The sequence below is a fragment of the Spea bombifrons genome, chromosome 4 (assembly GCF_027358695.1).
Source record: "Spea bombifrons isolate aSpeBom1 chromosome 4, aSpeBom1.2.pri, whole genome shotgun sequence".
NCBI lineage: Eukaryota > Metazoa > Chordata > Amphibia > Anura > Pelobatidae > Spea > Spea bombifrons.
This window is the reverse complement of record NC_071090.1, coordinates 19,900,125-19,919,492: the sequence shown is the minus strand read 5'-3', so window position 1 is coordinate 19,919,492 and position 19,368 is coordinate 19,900,125. Positions and strand designations below refer to the sequence as shown.

At 40.6% G+C, this 19,368-nt stretch overlaps 1 protein-coding gene across 2 annotated transcripts; it reads left to right on the top strand.

Moving 5' to 3' along the window:
- Positions 1–1,198: 1,198 nt before the first annotated feature.
- On the top strand, positions 1,199–17,646 carry TBC1D9B (TBC1 domain family member 9B). Of its 2 annotated transcripts, XM_053464177.1 has the most exons (22): positions 1,199–1,466; positions 3,454–3,564; positions 4,130–4,248; positions 5,140–5,368; positions 5,480–5,738; positions 6,346–6,553; positions 7,448–7,678; positions 7,962–8,114; positions 8,771–8,921; positions 9,359–9,573; positions 9,748–9,865; positions 10,163–10,448; positions 10,724–10,853; positions 11,318–11,416; positions 11,755–11,823; positions 12,255–12,495; positions 12,851–12,916; positions 13,738–13,809; positions 14,346–14,396; positions 14,602–14,661; positions 15,336–15,442; positions 16,218–17,646. In XM_053464177.1, exons 1-22 carry the CDS (start codon positions 1,349–1,351, stop codon positions 16,917–16,919), a joined length of 3,795 nt encoding a protein of 1,264 aa, XP_053320152.1. In that variant the 5' UTR covers positions 1,199–1,348; the 3' UTR covers positions 16,920–17,646. The 2 variants fall into 2 exon arrangements, with proteins under 2 accessions (XP_053320152.1, XP_053320153.1); XM_053464178.1 differs by lacking the exon at positions 14,346–14,396.
- Positions 17,647–19,368: the final 1,722 nt, after the last annotated feature.

The window sequence follows — 19,368 nt, the reverse complement described above, 5'->3', positions numbered from 1 at the left end:
CAAAATGTGCCAATTGCATCAATTCGGCCGAACAATGCATCTTCTTGTTCTTCGTTAACTTGTTCTTCTCTCACCTTTCTTTGTCCACATCTCTTTGTACAAACCCCCCAGCGAACGTCTGCCTCATGGAGAGATTGTGCAGCAGGGGAGGATCGGGGACCAAAGATAACATTAGCCTCATCGCTGAAACTGCCTATGGAGCAGTTGTGAAGCTTTTATTCCAGGGGAAAAAATCCCCTGCTATGTAAGCAAGCATTTTCAGTGGCTAAGAGCTGCTTATCGGCTGGGGAGAGTGAAAAGGGTCTCTGTGTACAACACACATTGCTGGCCGTGGAGGTCCACTTACATAGCTGGCACTCTAAGGGTTAAAGGCAGAAAGTAAATTGCAGTATTAGGATAAAGAATAAGAGAATTAAGAAACCAAGCTGTTTCTTTAATATTCTTACAGACTAGACTGAAAAGACAACCAAAATTTTAGCTACTTCTGGACCCAGAAAGTTATTCCAAAGCACTTAGGAGAGGAAAACCCCCTTTAGAGGAAACCTCTGGGGGACCACGACTTGAAGCACTGTCCTTCCAGCTGGGCTTTAAGAAGCAAATGCATTGACTTACTGTTAAGATACGAAATGATGTGATACTTACTTTAACCACCATTGTTCACAAAGTGTATATTCTCATATTCTGTTAATTGCAAGGTTTTCACAATTGTCGGAAAGCACAAACGTACTCTTTGGAATGAGCATTACAGTAAAAGGTTGTGTCAATGCCGTTGTTGCCTATGCACAGTGAAATCATCCAACAATTTCAATGGGGTAGGGTTACATCCCCATACGTTTTCATCAAAATATGGGTTTTTGTGAATACACATGAAAAGGAAAACAAATTGAAAAAAAGGGCGTCCAAGTATACCCGACTATTCCTACTACTTATGACCATATCATGGGCTTGTTTTTGTGTAAAAGTGACACCCTGAATATATTTGTTCCATATAATATAATACCAGTTTGAACACGTGCAGTAACATTACACAGCACACAGCTATGTGGGTCCACAACATGTTACATACATGGAGACATTAACCACTTATTAACACACCTTATTGTTTTTGTCTTTATTGTAAGTTCTGCTATAAAATCTATGAGAAGGAGATGCTTGTAGTCGTCGCGTTTCTCCAGCAGGTGGCGCTGTTTGTGATGAGCGGCGTCCGAGGCCTGCGGTTTATGCAGTACAGTCAGGGGCGGCAGCCGCGGCCGGTGCCTGATCCGCGGGCCTCATAGGCGCTGTTGGCCGGCCGTCATCCAGCTGTTCTCACCCGCTGACCCCCGGGGGGTCCCTGGGTCCGCTCAGGATGTGGCTGAACCCGGAAGAGGTGCTCTTGGCGAACGCGCTATGGGTGACCGAGCGAGCCAACCCTTTCTTCATTCTGCAGCGACGGAGGGGCCACGGCAAAGGCGGCGGCCTGACAGGTGACAGGGGCCACAATCCGAGGGGGGAACACACATCACGGAGCAGTGAACCGGACTGGGGGCCACGGGCACCTCCTGTTATTGTCTACGGAACTGCTCACGTTGTGTTATTGTTTACACAGCTGCGCTTTTGTGTCATTGTTGTGCACGCCTCGCCTTAGTGTATTGCGCTGTAAGGTAGTGTGGGTGAGATTGCTTTTGTGTTAGTGTGTTGCTCTGCTGGTGTTGTGGTTTTGTTTGTTTGGTGTGTTATACATGTGTCAGTGTGTGCCGCTGTCATGGTAGTCTGTATAGAGCTGGCTGTAGTGTCTCTGGGTAGATATTCCCTTATGGCAGGATTTATAGATATATTTATATTATATCTTTAATCTGTTACCCCGCTGATTGGGGATCATCAATTCTGTTCCACAGCAACAAAATTCAGCTTGTGGTCCCTTTTTTAAAATTTCATGGCGTCCCCCTTTCAAATACACGGGGGCTTTTGGCCCCATGGGGAATTTTACGTTTAGGGGCCGAACACCTCTCTATGCATGTGATATACTTCCCTCCGGCCAGCCCCCCATCAACAGAAAGAGCTCCCGCTGCTTTCAATGGGAGCGCTTTCCTGCCGCTGATTGTCTGCTTCAGGCAGCCAATCGTTTCCAAGAGGGGGAGGGTATCTGCGGCTCACGGAATTCTTTATTTTTTTTATGGATATTAAGGTACTCGCAGAGCCAGTTTCATCTTCAATATTACCCACTCTAGGACTCTTTTAAAGGGATACCCCCTTAACAAATAACGCATATGGAAGTATTTTGTGAGGAGGGGCGCTATGTAAACATAAAGGCACCTCTGAGCTGGCACATGCATTAAAGTGCTTCAGATGTCCCTTTACGTTAAACTGAATAAGGGATTTGAAGAAGCAGCGTGAATACATGAAGCATAGGATTGAGATGAGAGCACACAGGATATCTATTCTTCCCTACCTTTATGTCTAGTTTTGTTGCAATTTTTTCAGTGATTACAATAAACAAAGTATTACAATAAAACAAACCCCTCCTCTGTGTTTCTGGTGGCTAGGGAATGGCGCGGGGTGATTATTAAACTGGCTCCCGTTTGTGACTAGTTCACATACGCTGTTCTTGGATTACCGGGCGTTACAAACACGTCACATGATCCGCTGAGTAGGGAGCGTGCTGTAGATTACTAATTGTTCTATATGTCTTGCGAGTTTTAGGTTTCCCCGAGTATTAAGTACAGCCCGAGGATGTAGTGTATTCAGTAGATTAGTCTGAGTGACCCGTGGCATGGACAGAGACAAAATTCCTGAGATTCTGCATTAAGCAGCATGTTTTCCACAGCACTTTGTCACACATGTGTGACTCGGTCACGTGCCTATGATATATTCAAAAGCAGAAGTCCCTAGGATTTAAAGAACGTGTTTGTACTTTATTTTGTATCACAGATTGATTGCAAAATGGGACAGTAACAAAATGCACTACTGTGTATAGAATTGTGGATACACTCTACAATGAGATGTGTAACTAGCAATTTTAGTAGAAAACGTAAAACAAAAAATGTACTGTTATATTTTTTACATGCCCGTTTATCAACATATCTATTGTGGGGTTTTTTTTTCTTTTTCTAATATTTGAATTCCTTCCTATGAGCAAAGTAACCACTCATGGATCTGGCATCATTTATATACATTTATATATCATTTATATGTTCCGATAAGAGGTTATCAAAATCGGTTACAATAGGCAGAAGAAAAGACCTCTGAGGGTCTAAAAGCTTATTTTTTGTGTTAACCCATTGATCACCTTGAGGACTAGCAGGTCTTTGTATGGTATCTAACAGTGTAAGATATGAGTCCTTTATACACGGTAAAGCAGTTGGATTTAGCCTGTACTTCAACTAAATAAGGTATAAATACGGTAAATATTGGATCACTTTGCACATTTTGTTCCCCGTTTTAATAATGGCTTGTTGTTTCTATACCCTGTAGGTCTGTTAGTGGGAACGCTGGATGTTGTGTTGGACTCGAGTGCTCGAGTGGCTCCATACAGAATACTGCATCAAACCCAGGAATCTCAAATATACTGGACAGTAGCTTGTGGTAAGTGAGGCCAGAAACACAGCGGATGTTATGTATATTAAAAAAAAAATGCCCCTCCTCCCACCTCTGTGCCCAACAGGATGGTGGTTTTAGAAACCTTCAGAATCGATATAACTTTAATTCAGTAGAAATGTGCAGATTGTAAATACTCTGATTACTTGCATTTTGTTATTATTCAACAATATATCAATATTTTAATGAAAGACATCTTTTCAACCCCTTCTATACATCGTAACACGCACCTCCGTTGGCATTTACCCCTTTCCCCAACTCCCAGCTGCTATTTCTGAAGTCGATGTGTTTGGCCGAACATATGTCCTTGCTCGTGATATACTTGCCTCCAGTCTTGACTCGGAGAACACTGCGGACGGGGGATCTGTTCAGACCCCCGTGTGCCGAACGAGCTCCCGCCGCTTTCAGTGCATACTTGCCTAGCATCATTAGACCTGTTTTCCTCTCGCACCCCCCCCCGTCCCACCTCACCTTTAATATTTGCACAGTCATTTCAGCTGTCACTTTTCTAGAGATATGAAGTTATTGTATGTATATTTTTCCCCTTCTTCAGGATCCACCCGGAAGGAGATCACAGGGCACTGGGAGTGGCTGGAAAGTAATCTGCTTCAGACTCTATCTATATTCGACAATGAGGAAGATATCACCACTTTTGTCAAAGGCAAAATTCATGTAAGACATTAAAACAACACAAAGTTTATCTGCCTCTGTCCGTTTTTATATTTCAGTTCTTCGTTTCTGTCATTGTTGCTTTGGAAATATTCCTTACAATTCTCTAAACGGAATGATGATCAGCGATTTAAATGTTCAAATCATAACAAGTAGTATGCGTTCCTAGGTCAGGTCTCGGTTATATATTTTAGGTACGTGTTATTATGTAGGATAGAACTAATGTTCAGGAAGCTGCTGCTTCTGCTGTTTATTGTATTTTTATGATACCTCAATCTGCTAAACAGGATATTTCACAATATCCTTAATAAATTTCTCTCAGAGTTCCAAGGGAAGCCATAGCCATCATGTAACACGGGACCTGTTTACTATTTAAGAATGTTTTTTGTTATCTGTATGGTTCTTTAAAAGTAATGTTGCATACAAGTGGCGTGAGTCACCGTGCAGGAGGATCTTGTGTTTATAGATTTTATGTCTCGGTTTACATTGTGTTTATTTAGTGTCCATTTTATAGGAAGCAAAGGTCTTCATCACTCTGTTCCTATTCTTGGCTGCGCCTCGCTCATGTGTTCCAGATGCAGAAATATACCTCGAATGGTGTTTTCATGAACACTAACCCTGCCCCAGGTGGCCTTACATAGACACACTATACTGTTACAGCTGCACACGGCCAAACAAGGGGGCTTCTAAAGTCATTATCCATACACATCCTGTAATCGTTTCCCTTCTTGGACAATTCTACTGTCAAATGCTCTGTATAGTTAACTGCTTCGAGAACTTTAAAACTAAGGTCAGTTGGTCCCAAATTTGTTAGGTAAGGTAATAACCCTTCCTATAGCGCTTCATAACGTCTGCCTATGACTATAAAACTTGTCAACTTTTCATCATTCATAGGGAATCATTGCAGAAGAAAACAAGAGCTTACAGCCTAAAGATGAGGAGGACCCGGGCAAGTTTAAAGAGGCCGAGCTGAAGATGAGGAAGCAGTTTGGAATGCCAGAGGTTGAGAAGCTGGTCAACTATTACTCTTGCAGCTACTGGAAGGGGCGAGTTCCCAGGCAAGGCTGGCTGTACCTTACTGTCAATCACCTCTGCTTCTACTCGTTCTTGCTGGGCAAAGAAGGTATGACCCTGTGATACAGGCATATATGTTAACTTGTGTCAGTCCCTTGTGTTCCCAGATGTATATGTGTTTCTGAGCATTCTATTCACAAACCCCATTTTCATCCGGCAGTTACCTTGGTTATCCAGTGGCTCGATGTTACCCAGCTTGAGAAAAATGCTACACTGCTGTTTCCGGAATGCATTAAGGTCAGCACACGGGACAGTGAATATTTCTTCTCAATGTTCCTCAACATCAACGAGACCTTCAAACTCATGGAACAGCTGGCAAATATCGCAATGAGGCAGCTCCTGGACAACGAGGGTTTCTCGGAGGATAGAAATCTTCCAAAACCTACCCGTTCCCTCAAAAACATCTCTGCCCTCAAAAGGTCTGAATTATCTATATGCTTGTTTTGTTGTTGAACAATTTTTTTTTTTTTTTTTAGCGCATTCAGAAATCATTTGCATTTTTAGCTTCAAATTCAAGGGGAACATACAATACAGCTGTATTTAATCAGTGCCAGTTGTCAGATTTTGTCATGTTGTTTAACTGCTACTTTTTCATTCCCTGTCTACCATTTTAAGAGCCTTACTTTGATGCATTCCAAAAATGTGTGTGTGTGTGTATTATTATTATTATTATTATTATTATTATTTATTTATATATATATATATATATATATATATATATATATATATATATATATATATATATATAATCACACTTCAGTGGATTGCTCTTTTGAAAAGTTTTTTTTCAAAACATCCACACTTCATTTTAAAGCGGATAACCGGTTTTATCTATAATCTTGTTGGACCTTTTTTTTTATGAAGTAGGTCTACAGTAGCTAACTGATCACTTTAGCCTGGAAATAGACTGACAATAGCAGGTAGATTTTTAAATTGAGACCTGATGAAACTGTTTGGATCATGTGCATGTCCTCTCCGCTTGATGAAGATCTTACCCAACTTTCCTTCATTTCTCGGTGTCACCAGAGACCTAGATGCCCGAGCAAAGAATGAACGGTACAGAGCAACTTTCCGACTACCCAAAGATGAACGGCTGGATGGGCACACAGACTGCACGTTATGGATTCCGTTTGCCAAGATGCACATCCCTGGTCAGATGTTTGTCTCCAATAACTACATATGCTTTGCTAGCAAAGAAGAGGAAGCTTGCCTGCTGATTATTCCCCTCCGTGAGGTAAGTGTTGAGTTTGTAAGCATACAAGGACCACCTAATTGGCCCCCTTTTCTGCCGGTTTCAAAACCCCAAACATTATTTGGTCTCTGGCTTTGTCATATAATCTGGATTGAGTGTATGTATGTGTACATTTCATCACATTAACCAAATTTCCCTACTTGTCATCATTCTTGTACTCCATAGAACATAATTTCATGTTCTAAAATGCACTCATCACAAAAAACATAGGAATACACCTTACTTCAGGTGATATTAATATATTTTCTGTGACATATTTCAAACTACAAAACAAACCAATCTCGCCTCAATGAAGCAAAAGTTTTAAAATTAAATGTAAAAGAGGGATCATCATAGAGACAAATTGTCCTTGTGTTATTGAGGTATGGAAGTCGTTGCCTACACTTTATGGAGTCTTGCTGCATTAACTGTGATTGCTGTGGTCTGAGAAGGTCAAGGTGCATTTGAACACAATCAACATGGTTAGTCGTGGTCATTTTATATAGTAAATTCAGATTGATCTAATCCATACTAAACGATCGGGAGAAAGTATTGGTTCGGTGATAATGCACAATATCGAGGTGTGATTTAGTCATTGGTTTTTGCAGTGAAATAATGATCTCTTTTGTATCTTGTCCCCATTCTGCACTCCACCGGTTCCATTGGGTCAGGTTTTCAGTAGCATGATCAATCTTTGTGCTATCGCAGTTGTGCTGGTTGGTATACACCAATGTGGTCTTTTGTGGGCCACAAGCAGGCCACGGTTTTTGGATATCCTACCTTTGAGCACCGACAATTACAAAGTCATGAAATCAGACGAATGTACGGACAATTCCTGGCTTGTTTGGGGCCCTCTGGAATTAGAATTGAACATTGTTGTCTCTATTCTATCTTCAGGTTACCATAGTTGAAAGGGCCGATAGTTCCAGTGTGCTCCCCAGCCCACTGTCAATCAGCACAAAGGGCAAAATGACCTTCCTTTTTGCTAATCTCAAAGATCGGAACTTCCTGGTTCAGCGCATTTCTGACTTCCTGCAGATGACTTCCTCAAAAAGGGCTGGAGGGGACAATGGTGGGGAGCAGAAGGCCCCTGGCCGTAAAGAAAGCAGTGGAGACAATGGATATGAGGTGAGCCAGTACCTTCTAATATGGAAAGGTTCCAAACATGAATCCAACAGCCTGTGATATTCCAAATAGCAAATGTCTTTTTACGTATTTAGGTGACATTATTTAATTGGATGTTCTGAAATTTGTTCTTTGCAAGAGCAGTTATCCGTTTATGATTTTTGATCCTGACCCTTGTTTCTCCCTATTACCCAGGGTATAATCCAGGCATCCTACACTGACTTCAGACCTTTGACAATAGGATTTATCTGTAATTAAAACACCTTGTTTACCTTACATTTATTAGGACGCTACAAAGCTCTCTCCGAGCAGTCCAACTGCTGTTGGTTCTACCCACTTCATTCCCCAAAGCTATGTCACCATGAATGCTCCCACCACTTCTCAAGGCCTCCTGAAGTTGTTTCCCCGAGAATGTACAGAAGAAATGGGTCCAAAGTGGGTAGGTGCTGTTCAGTGCAGTATTTGTGATATGCCTAAAAAAACATGTTTTACTTCCTCATTCAATACTTTTCTTTTTAAAGAAAGGTGATCAGTGGCTATGACAGCCATGGCGGTGTCAGACTGAGATAGACTTGGCTGCCAACTATTCCTTGCTCATCCTACTGGTCATAAAGTAACTGCTAATTGTACAACTGATGATGTTATTAGAAACCTATAAATCTAGAATTTGATGGCCGTTTAGAACGGCTAATCTAGTCTGCCCATTTTTGCTGATGGTAAAGACTTAATCCTAAATCAGTCCCTGGTCTCATCTTCAGGATAGTCATATTCTCCCATGCATATTCCCTCACTGTATTAGTCTCTACCACTGCAGCTGGGAGCCTGTTCCACTTATTTATCATGCTGTCTGTCAAGTGAAAATGCCCAAAAATAATATGTATCATATAATTCTTTTGTATGTTTTACTTAAATGCTGTACTAACTCTTGTCTGTGAAATTATGTGGAACATAGGAATTCATAATTTTACCTATAATAGCAGGTTGAATGGCACTTAAAGACATAACTGCTCCAATACAGTATTTGACTTTGGAGTTTATTTATTGTAGGGTTGTACTCTCCATGTATGCAATCTCAGCTTTTTGTATTCTTTTTAGGCAAAGGAGAAAATGAAGGAGGAGTCTTGGAATATTCATTTCTTTGAGTATGGACGCGGCATGTGCATGTATCGCACGTCGAAGACGCGGGAGCTGGTGTTAAAGGGCATTCCAGAGAATCTGAGGGGAGAACTCTGGCTCTTGTTCTCAGGTGGGCTTCTCGTAGTTAATGGTCTGTTAATCTACATTGGTAGGTTTTGCAATTGTGTTTATAATAACCAATAGTAAATAATGAATCATATCTTGAGAACCAGCTGTGTAAGTTAAACTCCTATAACTTGTAAAACAGGATCTAGGTGGCCAGTAGCAGCAGATCTGGACACAAGCACACCGTGTTCCTGTCATTTCCCTAGGAAGGTTGGCAGATGTGGTCCTTCCCTGTTTTTGTCGTGTGCTGTTTCAGATGTCCAGCTATTTATTAAATAAGGCAGAGTTAATAACCTGGCCAAGCGCCCAATAATGTTTATATGTGTTGATCTGCACCCCTCTGTTGGATGGTACTAGAGGATGGAATGGTAGGTTGTGCCTGGTAGTTTTGGGGAAATTTCATCAAAGTGAAAATGCATTTAAGAATTTTTGTTTTTCCAGGGGCATCAAATGAGATGGTGACTCATCCTGGTTATTATGCTGACTTGGTGGAGAAGTCCATGGGAAAATGTAACCTTGCAACAGACGAGATAGAAAGAGATCTCCACCGCTCTATGCCAGAACACCCAGCCTTTCAAAATGAGTTGGGCATAGCTGCCCTGAGACGGGTTCTTACAGCATATGCTTTCCGAAACCCCAACATTGGGTACTGCCAGGTAACAGTTGCATATGTTGGCGTAAAAACTGATAAACATGCAGGCTTTGCATTAACTTGCAGATTGAGACCATATTATCTAGCTCAGTGAAGTTTGTTGTTGTGACCAGGTTGTTGTTGTGATTACGTTGAGGTCTGTGATCTGAAACAGATTATTGCCTTGCTTCTTTTGTAGGCCATGAATATCGTAACCTCAGTCCTGCTACTCTACTGCAATGAGGAGGAAGCGTTTTGGCTTTTGGTGGCACTGTGTGAGCGCATGCTCCCTGACTACTACAATACAAGGGTGGTGGGTAAGTTCACGTAAAAAACCATGTGCAGTGAATTTTAACTGGTGTAAGCAAGATAGGATGTCCTAAGGCATTCATTGACTTGACTGGCATGCTGAAATGCGGCTGGTGTAGCTTTGACGCCAATCTGGACATGTTAGAACTCTGTGTTTCATTTATGAGGAATGCCTTGTAGCATCACTGTTTTTACAAAGAAACAACTGGCAGATCAGTTACTTTTAAAGCATGAGATTATGCCTTTTACTTTCACAATATGAATGTGATGGGATGTAACTTTTTTTTTTTCTATGGTTTGTGCAGGAGCCCTAGTAGATCAAGGCGTGTTTGAGGAATTGACTCGGGAATGCCTGCCCCAGCTGTCAGAAAAGATGCAAGAGCTAGGAGTGATCTCTACAATTTCTCTCTCCTGGTTTCTCACCTTGTTTCTGAGTGTCATGCCATTTGAGAGTGCAGTGGTGGCGGTGGACTGCTTTTTCTATGAAGGAATCAAACTGGTTTTGCAATTGTCATTAGCCGTCTTAGAAGCCAACATGGAGAGCCTGCTAAACGCCAGTGATGAAGGGGAAGCCATGACTATCCTTGGGAGGTACAATGGTTGTTGAGACTCATTTCATTCATGACTGTGTGCTAGGATGTGGTGGTTATGATACTCTGTAGCAAACAAATATAGACCTTGACTACAAAATATTTTGGCAAGATGCCCCCTCCTATTTTACTCTACATGTTTTCATATGTCTGAAAATGAATAACCTACCATTTCCATGTGTCCCTAGATTGCTACAGGGCTTTCACCAAGTCTCAACTTTGCCCAGTCCCTTATACTTTTGACACTTGACACAGTCTTACATTTTTTTTTGTCAGGTACTTGGACAATGTGGTAAACAGGCAGAGTGTGTCTCCTCCGATTCCACACTTGCATGCGTTGCTGACTAACGGGGATGAACCCCCTGTTGAGGTTGATATATTTGATCTCATCAAAGCATCATATGAGGTAATATACTATAACATTTAATTTGCTTCTTTGAGAATGTATTGAAGAGCTGTATATAGAATCTGTCTGAAAACAGGCTCTAAAAAGAGCATTGTATACAGCACATAGTAATTCCATACATTGTTTCTTTAAGGACATGCATACATTTTACATGTTGCTGATCAGCGAATGTAAAGTGCTGCCAAGGTGTATGGCCAGTAGGACAAATCCTAGCCTGTGTTGTGAAAGTACATTTAAAATGTTACAAATTATTTTTTAATAATACCTTTTCAGCTATTTTGTTGTGTGTAATAATGTTTTATCTGTTTTGCTATTTCACAATTCTACTACAAATTTGGATATTTAGCACATATACCAATTCCTGTTACATTCCTAAATGACTGCACAGATGTTCACTCTTTAATTTGTTTATTATAAAATATATTTATTATATTTTATTACATTTCTTAAATCTTCTGTTTTAGAAATTTGTTAACCTGAAAGCTGATGACATTGAGCAGATGCGATTTAAGCAGAGACTGAAAGTAATCCAGTCTTTGGAGGATACAGCGAAAAGGAGTGTGGTAAGAAACTGGAGATGCTGTTAGTTAGTAGCAAAATTATATATTGTATTTTTCCCCCATATTAGAGGATCGTGGATCACCGGCCATTTTCTTATAGACTTGGAAACATCTATCTCAAGGATTTGTAAAATATTTAAGGCTCCACTGAAACACTTAACATCACAATGTAGTTTTAAAGATGTCCATTTACACAGGTAAACATTGTCACATTGGTGACCCTAGTAAGTAACTACTGTGTAAACACACAGTTTAGCAATCTTTCCATTGTTACCCTACGCAGTGGATGATGGAGCCTGCACGTGTCTGTGTTTTTATTTTTTTATTTTATTTATCGTTAGGTCAGAGCTGTCGCCACTGATCTTGGCTTTTCTATGGAAGAACTTGAGGATTTATATGTGTTGTTTAAGGTTGGTATGTTTTATGGTATAATGTTCTATATAACTTTTTTTTATTATTATTTTTATGCATCTTTAACAGTTAAAATTACACCAGTATTGAGTTGTAAAGGATCTCTACAGGTGATGATGTATTTTATCTTCCCATGAATAAAGACAACATATGGTGATTTATTCATTGATAGCAGCACATAAATGCCTGTAACGGTGAGCGATGCACAATTGTATGCTCCAGCAACAATGTTCTTTTCCCTACTTGTTTCTATTTATTTTCCTTTTAAACAATCTGAGTATGGACTGTGACTATAATGGTGACACGAATTCTGTTTAGTGCGATTATCCATACTGGAACTGCAGGTTCATTCAGATCCCAGGATTGTGTGACTTATTTATTTATTTTTCTCATTGTTAATAATGCTGATTATTTTCCGTGAACTTCTTAGACACAACATTTAATGAGCTGTTACTGGGGAGGGAACAGAACTTCCAGCAGTCGGCATGACCCCAGTCTGCCTTATCTGGAGCAATATCGTATCGACTTGGAACAATTTCAGGAGCTTTTTATTCAACTGACCCCGTGGTCCTGTGGCCAACACTCCACCATCCTAGCAGCCCGAATCTTCCGCTTGCTAGACAGCAACAAGGACTCTCTGATAAACTTCAAGGAGTTTGTAACAGGACTTGGTAGGTTTTACACTGATGATTTGCATCAGTCTCTCACCGTAACATATTTGATAGGTACTATACACACGTTGCCGTTGCTGGCTTATCTAACCCTCCATACGTTTGATGCATTGGCTGAGATTATTACAGTGGCATTTTTAGCTGCAAATGTAAGTATTTCAGAAGCTCAATATTTTTGTTTTATTACTTTGATCTTCTCAACATAATTTGGCAAATGTATGGTCTCCACAATACAGAAGCAACTATGTCCATAAAGCAGTAAAAGAAAATAGTTTTAGTGGCACTTTAATAAGCACTAGTCTCATGAGCATGCATTATTATCCGGATTATTCAAAGTCTGAATTCTTTTTGTCAGGGGGAATGTATCATGGAGACATGACGGAGAAACTCAAATTTCTCTATAAGCTGCATCTTACCCCAGGTGAGTAGGGAATTATTTAATAATCATGTCTGCTTAAACTATTCATCCAATAAAGTAGAAGCTTACCTAATTGCTACATAAAGTATGTGGACGCCTGACCATCACACCTACATGAGCTTGCTGAACATCCCACTCCAATTAATATGAAGTTGCACCCCCTCCCTTTGTGCAGCTACAACAGCCTCCACTCATCTAGAAAGGCTTTCCACAAGGTGGATTGCTTCTGTGGAAAATTGTTCCTGTTCAGTGGGGTAAAGTTTGGGACAGTCAAGTTCGTCCACACCGAACTCATCCAACCTTGTTTTGTGTATGGGGGCAAAGACATGCTGGAACAAGAAAGGGTCTTCCCCATACTGGTGCCACAAAGTTGGAAGCATATAATTGTCAAAAATGTATTTTTATGCTGTAGCATTTACCTTATCCTTCACTGGAACTCAGGGGCTTACCCCAAAACCTGAAAAACAGTCCTAGACTTTTATCCCTCCTCCACCAAACTTTACCTACCGGACTGCATAGTGCCTTCTGTAGAGTTCTGGCATTCGCTAAACACAAATTCGTCCATCAAACTTTCAGAAAGTAAAGTGGACTTTGTCAACCCAGAAAACATGTTTCCACTGCTCCGTAGTCCAGTGGCGGTGCCCTTTACGCCTCTCCAGCCAGTGCTTCCCATTGCACATAGCGGTCTTTGGCTTGTGTGCAGCTGCTCAGCCATGGAAACCCATTTCATGAAGTTCCCGGCGCACAGTGATTGTGGCGATTGTTGCGTGTGCGTGTTTTACTAGCACATACCTTACGTTGTTTCCTTTTTTATTTTACTATAGCTCTTGGCCCTGAAGAAACAGAATCTGCTCTGGAAGCAACAAATTATTTCACTGAGGACCTAACCCCTGAAGGTAAATTGATTCTTTCTTGGGCGGGCTCCTTGACTGTTTTTTAAAATGAGGAAAAACAAACGATTTTGCAAACAGTGTGAATAGCATCTACTTTGTATCGGTAGTATTTTGTTAAATTTGAAATGTATATATTGCTTTTCTTAGAGCTTTTTAAATACAATGTGTGATAAAAGATAATAGAGTCAGCCTTTTAGATAGATATATATGTGTTTTATTTAGCCTGCATGGATAGGTTTAAGACTTGGCAGCTCCCTTTGAGTTCTCGATTCAGGGCTACGTAAACTGCCGCTTTCTGGCAGATGAACTGCGACTGTTATGATCATCCTCGTTTATTGATGGGAGGAGGATCATGAGGACTTTTTCATCAATCACAAGAGAGCTGCAAGTTGCCTACCTCTGCCTCAAATAAAGGCATCCCTCTCCTTTGCACGGACCTTTAACTCCTACCTGTTCTCTACTTTCTTTCTGCATCTTGTCTTCTTTTCTTTCTTTCTTTCTTGCATCTTCAACTTTTTCCCCCTTTTTTCTGACTGCAGTATCTCCTTTTCTGTCCGAACTGGATCTTATTCTGCAGTGTGAGTTCCCAGGTCAGTTTAAAATATGTGTTGAAATAGTTGGGTTTCGGTGAATACATAAACCAACCTACCAAACATATCCTCACACTTTATTATTTTTTAGACATTTGTACTAGGTTTCAGAATCAAACGGGTACAACACTACATTGACATATAATTATGTTACTTTGTCTGGAATGTTTTTGTGAAAAATGTTAAGTACATATTTTCCTAATAGATTCTGAAGGCCAAGGAAATGGATCCACAGCTGTTCCTGGGGACTCCCAAGATAAGAAAGGTATTGGCCACTGGTCTGTTTTAAAATGGCATTTCCCTTAAAGGTCTAGCTTTTTAAAGCCCAACGTTACAAACATTTGTAAATAAGTATAATAACATTCATCCTTTTAAATGTTTTCAAATAAGGACAACTGTGAATAATATACACAGTATCCTGCGTGTATCCAGGTGAGTTTATTCTGTAATAATATATTTCCATTGGAGTACTTTTTTCAGGGACGAACACAATAAATACATTTATCAGAGAGGCTGTTTTGACTTGCATTTTATTTCTTGAGCTTCAGTGGATTTTGAGGTACTATTATGAGAATGGAAAAAAATAAAATCCACAGTAACTTTAACCCATACTGGTACAGAAGGAGAAGAGGGCCCTGCCCTTGAGAGTTTACAGACTATTAACCAATATGACCACTCTATTTTAAACCTAATCGCTTATTATGCCATACCATGTCTAAATACTAACTTTATGATGTTGCATTTCTGTAACAATCACACTGCATTATGGTTGGGCTTTCGATAATAATGATTGTTTTATAATATTAATTGTATATGTATAATGATGTCTACAAATGTTAATCTATCTTTTGCGTAACAAATAGTCCAGGTTTTTCTGCGACAGGGTGGGGAGAAATCTTAAAAGCAATTGAAAAGTCCACAAATGCCTTTACATTCCAGATGAGAAAACAAGCACTGCTCCAGACTACAAGTACTACCTGCGGATGTGGGCTAGTGAGAAAGAGCAGAAGAAGGAGACTATTAAGGACTTGCCAAAAATGAATCAGGTAAAAGCAGATCATTACAGGCTTCTGAGACCATTCCTTCTAGGGTCAGCAGCAGTTGAAGATCGCTTCAATGTCACAAATTACTTACAAAGACCACCAAATAATTAATACATGTGATGCCTTCCCATGCAATTCAGCCTTTCTTACACAAACTTATTTTTGATTAACTTCTTTCAATTATCAAAGTGTATATACAGCGATGCATTTACTTTCAGTGCTGCCCTTGCACAGTACCTTCTAATGCAGACTATGGGGTCTGTGTTGAGTCGGCACAGCCTTCATAGTTGAAATGGGCCAGTTGAGGATATATAACATCTTCTTTGTAACTGGCCCATTGAGCAGCGGGAAACTGGGGGCCTGATCACCCACGGGTTTGGCAGCAGGACTGTCGCTTCCTTGGACCTGCCACCCTAGGCCATGCCTAGTCGACCTAGGCTAGAATACATATATGTGTTGATACAGAGAATGGTGTTTACAAGTTTAAATAATCGTTTTATGTGTATGAGAAATCCACCATATATTTAGTGATAGCAGCCACTAAAATGTGAAAGTGGTAGTTCCTCCTTAAAACGGACATCATTTCTTTGTAATGCTTTCCTAAAAGTTTTCTTCTAAATTAAACATGGGTGGTGTACGTGAGTGCATATTATGCCTGGGGGTTTGCTTTATGTGGCCCATATTGGTGTCAATAATCTCCAACCTTTTGAGGAGTACAATTAACAGGATCAACATTGATGAACTTGCAACTCACCCCTGTTGTTTTTCCTTCTCAAAGGAGCAGTTTATTGAGTTGTGCAAGACACTCTATAATATGTTCAGCGAAGACCCTGTTGAACAAGAGCTATATCACGCTATTGCCACAGTTGCCAGCCTCCTGTTGCGTATCGGAGAGGTGGGCAAAAAGTTCAGCAACCCTCCCCTCAGAAACGCGGAGAACAAGCAAGCAGATATGAACAGGGAGCCGTCTAGTGAAGAAGAAGAAGAGCAGAGCTTAGGACTGGAGACGGTGCAGCAGGTGACCGTGGAGCAGCTAGAGCAGGCCGAGGGAGGCATCCCAGTGCCAAACACACACACAGCACTCTCCCAAGAGGAGATTCAAAAACTCCGAGACAAAACACGAGGAGCAGAAGGAAGCAGCCCCCCTACTCAACCAGGCTCGGATGACGAAACTAAGGATGACACATCGGTATCCTCGTATTCCATGGTCAGTGCCAGCTCGCTGCAATGCGAGGATATAGCGGATGATACTGTTTTAGTTGGTAGTGATGTTGCCAACGCAGTACCTAAATATGGTAGCACCATTGACACAGAATGGTCAATCTCCTTCGAACAGATTCTGGCCTCCATGCTGACAGAGGCCGCCCTGGTCAGCTACTTTGAGAAGAAGGTAGATATTATTCAAAAGATCAAGCAGAAGAAAATTGAAAGGCAGATTAGCTCTTCGAGCGAACATGAGCTTTCCTCCGTCTCTGGCTGATGATGTGGCAAAGGAAGATTGGAGGGCAAATAAAAGCCATCTGGCCTAGCCTCCTTTTGAAGAAATCAAAGTTTTCATAAACCATTTCTTCCCTGTCCTCTTTACGGAGCTCAGTGTATTATGTGTTTACCAATATCTAATTCATGCTGATAACGTGAGGAAGGCAAATTGGAATCATCTTGCACTTTGAAGAAACTACTTTAAATTGAAATGTTATCTCAAGCTTTTAATCACGTCCGCCAACGATGCATGCGTTTCTTCTGATTATATTCTTTTTAATGGACCTTTTTATATGTATATGCACCTGCACCTTGTCCAGCCGTATATGTATCACTGGGCACTTGCTTTGGCTATTGATTGGGAGAAATGATTCTTCTTCTTCTTCTCTCAGCCACCCCGCATTAAACCCTGTGAGTGTCATAGAAGTGAGTGACAGCCTCAGAATATTAAAACTGAGTATTAGTTGCCTTTTTCTATCAGGTTTCTGGTAGCTCCTAGCCTATCGGTGTTAGTCTTGTGCCCAAGCGATGTAGAATCCCAGGACACTAGCATCGCTTAACAAATACTGTAATAGGCTTGTTGCTTATGTGCAATATTTTGGTATACATAGTAGTACCCATGCAATTTGTCATTCGTTTTTCTCTCTGTTCATTGTCGTACATCTCTTCATTCATCTCGCACTTTGGAATATACTATTTTGTTACTGGTACCCAGAACCAGTTAGAATTTTGATTGTGAAAAATATTACCATGAGTACACTAGACAACCTTATCCTTGGTATATAACAGTATGCTGCTGCCTCTGACCATTTCAACTACTAAACTTCCAGCGTGTTTTTATTTTCACTGCATTCCAGCTTCATAGAATAGCCCCTGACACATTGAATCTGATAGACATAACAGGTCCCAGAAGATCTGTGACACTGGGCTTACGGTGTTTGTAATCGACTACAAAACAGTGAACATGGAAAGTGACCTGGATAAGGAGAACGTTTCTTCACAATAGTGCATTAATAAATGTATCATTGAAGGAGCCGGGTAAGAAAAAGATCTTTGTGCACTTCAATAGTTTAGTATATAGTGAATTATGTGTGTAGGTTCTCTCTCTTCTCTCTCACCTCTCTCACCTCTCTTTCATTATATGTATATATATATATTATACACAAATACAAGGAAATAACTACTAGGAGGAGGGGGTGGCTCTAACCAAAGCTGTTGCTGCCACATTGTGTTATAAGTGTGGTGGTTGCTTCAGGTTCAAGAACCTCCACGACTACTAGGTTAACCCTTACATTAGCTGTGCCTATTACAGATTCCACGGACACCGTGTTCTGCCTGTTTCAGCCAAGGGAATCACTATTGTTACACGGGGCTCACCTGGGTAACCAAAACTGTGGTTGTAATCACAGGTTACGAAACTACAGTACCACGATAATTGTTACCCTGGTGGCACCGGTCATTGTACCAGAGGTGTTTACCCGAGCTGCAGAATTATTACTGTAAACGCGCTTCGGTTGAGAGCCGGTGCGCACGAACCCAATGGGCTAAGCCAGCATTGCCCAGTTTCTGGTATGTACTGGTCGAGTCGATATTTCTCTGGAGGTAGACCCCAGATTGAAGGTATTATATTTTAAAGATGCCCTGTAACCATTTACCATGGGGCAGTTATTAGGTTTAACCGTTCATTGTAAATTTACCAATATATTTATTTTTTGTTGTGCTTTATCCCATTTCTCTACTGCCATAAAATATATCTGGAAAGTATTACAACTACATTTTACGAGTAACCTGTATTATGCATTTAAACATAACGTGCTATTAAAAAAACAATGTCCCTGTACTCTTCTAGTGAGCTGCTGGTTTCAAGAATAACGTAATTTACTGTAGGTTTCTCACCTCTTAAATCTAAAATAACTTATGTGCAGTTTCCTGATGGCCAATTGTGTACAAGGACCCCGGCGTTTCCTTTTGTGTTAATGTTACCGTAGGATGTATCAAAGCCCCCATTGGTTTGCACTTGTGTACGCTGCCGATGGCCCGCGCTGATCGTACCATAATTTATTTCATTTTTTTAAATCTTAAACATGATAAAACATATGGTTTTAGTCATCCTTTTGATTTGTTTGTGTATTCAATAAAAAAAAAAACAATGATTAACAGTTGTAATTATTTATTTTTTTACTCTGCCCTCTGTTACCATTTCATTAAATGCTGGCCCATGCATTGGCTAATTAATGTTAATTGACGAACACGTTGAAATAATTTAGCGATCTCCTTGTGTAAAAGTCTTGCTCGCTTGTTGCGCCCATCATTCTCCCAGCACTGATCAAGTCCCCCCCTCACAATACATGAAAGAAGAGGGACGGGCGGTATAGCTAAAGGTACAAAGATAATAGTAATAGATCCTCCATTGGCTTGAATGTACAGCTATAATGAACATCATAGGGCGT

Excerpts from the sequence above, each read along its gene's own strand:
- TBC1D9B (XM_053464177.1), top strand. The coding sequence starts at position 1,349 with ATGTGGCTGAACCCGGAAGAGGTGCTCTTGGCGAACGCGCTATGGGTG. Across the intron at positions 9,866-10,162 it reads CTACAATACAAGGGTGGTGG|GAGCCCTAGTAGATCAAGGC; the intron begins GTAAGTTCACGT and ends TGGTTTGTGCAG. Across the intron at positions 14,397-14,601 it reads TCTGCAGTGTGAGTTCCCAG|ATTCTGAAGGCCAAGGAAAT; the intron begins GTCAGTTTAAAA and ends TTTTCCTAATAG.